At 46.3% G+C, this 3,297-nt stretch overlaps 1 protein-coding gene across 1 annotated transcript; it reads right to left on the bottom strand.

The window, feature by feature from the left end:
• Nucleotides 1–204: 204 nt before the first annotated feature.
• LOC308645196 (homeobox protein SIX4-like) lies at nt 205–2,207 on the bottom strand (the record flags this gene model as incomplete). The annotated part of the gene is given in 3 exon segments (XM_081287280.1): nt 205–1,851; nt 1,853–2,098; nt 2,100–2,207. Coding segments are annotated over 3 exon segments (1,878 nt in total). The 3' UTR covers nt 205–327.
• Between the last annotated feature and the right edge of the window lie 1,090 nt (nt 2,208–3,297).

The raw sequence follows: 3,297 nt of genomic DNA, 5'->3' as shown, positions 1-3,297 counted from the left end.
TTTTCTCGGATGCCCCTCCCAGCCTTAATAAAGCATCCCAAGCCCCAATGCGAAGCTGCTACGTGGAGCTTTCTCATAGGGTGTTAAAAAACCCTGTGCCAACTCTCCCAAATAAGGAGTTGTTTGTTACAGACCACAGTGGAGCCAGCGCCATCTTGTAATGGTGACCACAGTCCGCAGAAACGGCTCACCACAATCAATCCAAAGTTTCTTGAATGCATTTACTTGCAAAAGTAGATATTTTCCTTTCAATGGGAAAATGTTTTGATTTGGGGCTTCATGAAAAGATTTGCTGTTGATGCCAAAAAAAGGGTTTGGGGATAAAGTTTATAAGTCTTGCATATCTTCATCCAACTGGACAGTTTGGAGCTTGGCAAGCTCTTTTTTGTCTGTTTCCAGGTCTTCACAGACAGTTTCAACCATGCTATCTAGGACATACTTGGATTTGGAGTCCAGAATCATTAAGCTGCTTGTTGCTTTACTCTCAGAATTTTGTAAGAAATTCTCTTTTATGTTAGCTACTGATTGCAGAACCAAACGATGTTCTCTGACAAAATCCTGGTGTACTGCTGGGGAGGCATGACCCACCTGGTCTTCAGCAGCAGGAACTATTTCTCCAAGGGCAGCCTGAGTCATAGGGACTGACAATAGGTCTTGGCCAGTAATAAGGGAGCAGTTCTGAAGAGTTGCATAGTTAGTGTTGCTGACAGATGTCACAGTAGATTTGTTTGCCACAGGTGCAGACATTGGCTGGCTATCAGCAATGTCAGGGTTTAGCTCAGTGGGATTTAGTAGTGTAGGGGGAGTCAGGGAAAAATTGTGAGCTGGGGATACATTAACTAATGAGGAGGCCAGTGAATGGAGGCTACTCCCCGAGATATTTTCAGAAGACAGGTTTGCATTTACTTGTGCATTCTGATTGACAGGCATCAACTGACTGAATACCAGGCTCCTTTCCAAATTTCCCTGTTTCACAGATCCTACAGTCTGGCCTGAATTAGGAACAGTGTATACCACTGCACTGGGAGCAATAGAGCTCAAGAAAACCTTTCCTTGCTGGACTGTGGCAGACTCACTTGTAAATGTGCCCCCATCCGAAGTGCTTGAGTTTACTGAAATATTACCATTAAGGAAGACAGGTGAAGTACTTGCAGGTACCAAGCTTCCATTCAAGAAAACTCCAGAAGAGCTTAGTATCTTAGTATTTCCAATTTGTTGCATATATACTGGCTCCATGTGACTGGAAAGGCTGAGGTTGGTGACACCATCTGATGAACCTGAGAGTGGGTGAGGAGACAAATCTTCATGTCCCTTGCTGGATTCATCTTCAGTGCTGGGATTTCCATCTGATTCACTTTTGGACTGGGTCTCCGAGGGGTTCCGGTCGCGCTGCCGGCGGTTCTTGAACCAGTTGCTGACCTGGGTGAGGGAGAGGCCGGTGATCTTGGCCAGGTGCCGCTTCTCGGCGGGCGAAGGGTAGCGATTCTGCTTGTAGAGCTCCTTGAGCGCGTTGCGCGACTTCTCCTTGAAACAATACACTGTCTCCTCGCCGTCCCAGATGGTGCGGGGCAGGGGGAATTTCCTGCGTAGCCGGTACTTGTCCACCGCGCCCAGCGGCCGGCCGCTGGCTCCTTCGGCTTCGGTGTAGCGCGCCTTGTACCAGAGCTGCTGCAGCAGCGGGTGGTTGGCCGACTCTAAGCTGTGGCTCTCGAGGATGCTGTAGAGTTCAGGGTAGATGCCCTGGTGGAAGGCCACAAGCGCCCGCGCCTTCAGCAGGCTCTCGTTGCCACGTAGCAGGTCGCTCTGAGGCAGAGACCACGGGAACCGGGCCAGGCGGTCCAGGTTGCCCCCCCTGCTGCAGCGCCTCGCACACGCAGGCGACATGGTCCGGCGAGAAGGCCAGCGGGGTCTGTGCGGTGGTGCTGGCGGCGGCGTGGTGGTGCCTGCCCAGAAGTTCCGAGTGGAGTTGTACCTGATCCGCCGCCGCTCCGGCCGCCGCCGCCACTACCCCTTCCTCTCCACTCACCCTGGCGGCGGCGGCCGCGGCGTCCCCGGGCTCCAGGGGGAAAGGGACTGGAGCCGGTGGTGGTGGGGGGGGGGCTCAGCCCCGCCACCGCGCCCCCCGCCACTTCTCGGTGCGCCTCCTGCCCTTCCGAGGCGCTTTCCATCCCATTCTCCTGCTTGATGTCCGCCGCACTTGAAATCATTAAGATAGCTGCTAGAGCAAAGTAGTGTAAACGGATGGCTGCTTTCTGCTGTTCCCCCAACGTGACTTCTCCGGTTGCTGCATACTATATGGCCTATTTAAGTAAATTTTATTAAAATATAGATATGATCCATATGGTGAAAACCACAAATACTAATAAAAGATATAAGAATACCTTGGATAAATTGAATGTATTCTTATCGATTAGAACACTTACCATAATAACAGTGTCAACTCCAAACTAAACTGCAGATTAAACACAATTATAAATAAAATCATAAAATGGAGTTTTATAGATGTAGACAAGACAATTTTAAAATGGATTGTGAATTTAAAAATAAAATGAGAACAATCAAACTTTAAGAAGAAAGCTGAGGAATACCATCCTGCCTCAAATAAACATTATGAGGCATAACACCAAAAGCACAGCCCCTTATAAACAACCATAAATCAAGCTTTATTTAATTAAAGCTGTTTATTCTGTGAAATTCTTGTGGAAATAATGAAAATATCATCTATAGATAAGAAGCAGCCAGTTGCAAACTATATATTTGACCAATGTCCTATACCCGGAATTAAGAAGAAAAATAAAATAGAGAAATAAAAACTCTCAAAACTCATCAGTAAATAAACAATTCAAATTTAGAATGAGTAAAAACCTTGACTAGATCCTTCACCAGAGAAGATATATGACAGATAAACAACCACTTGAAGACATGTTTAATCTCACTAGCAATGCAACTCAAGATGACAGTTAGATACCAATAATCACATCCATAGAATCACAAGTATATAAAGTGTTGAAAATGGCTGTGGTAGGGATATGGAGCAAGGAAGTCCTCACACATTTTTAGTGGGAATATGGACTAGTAGAGCCACTCTGGGAAACCATTTGGCAGTTCCTAATACAGTTGAATACATAGTGGTCATAGAATTCTGGGTATTTATCCTAGAAAAATAAAAATTTATAGTCCCATCAAACTCTGCATGTGAATATCTTTGCAACTCCCTTCATCATTGCTTCAATCTGGAATGTAATGTCCTCAATATGCGAATGGAGAACACAGCATGATAAATATATAGAATGAAAC

This window comes from Spermophilus citellus, assembly GCF_964194105.1.
Source record: "Spermophilus citellus genome assembly, chromosome: 3".
Taxonomy (NCBI): Eukaryota; Metazoa; Chordata; class Mammalia; order Rodentia; family Sciuridae; genus Spermophilus; species Spermophilus citellus.
The sequence above is the reverse complement of the archived record's forward strand: the minus strand, read 5'-3'. Positions and strand labels throughout refer to the sequence as shown.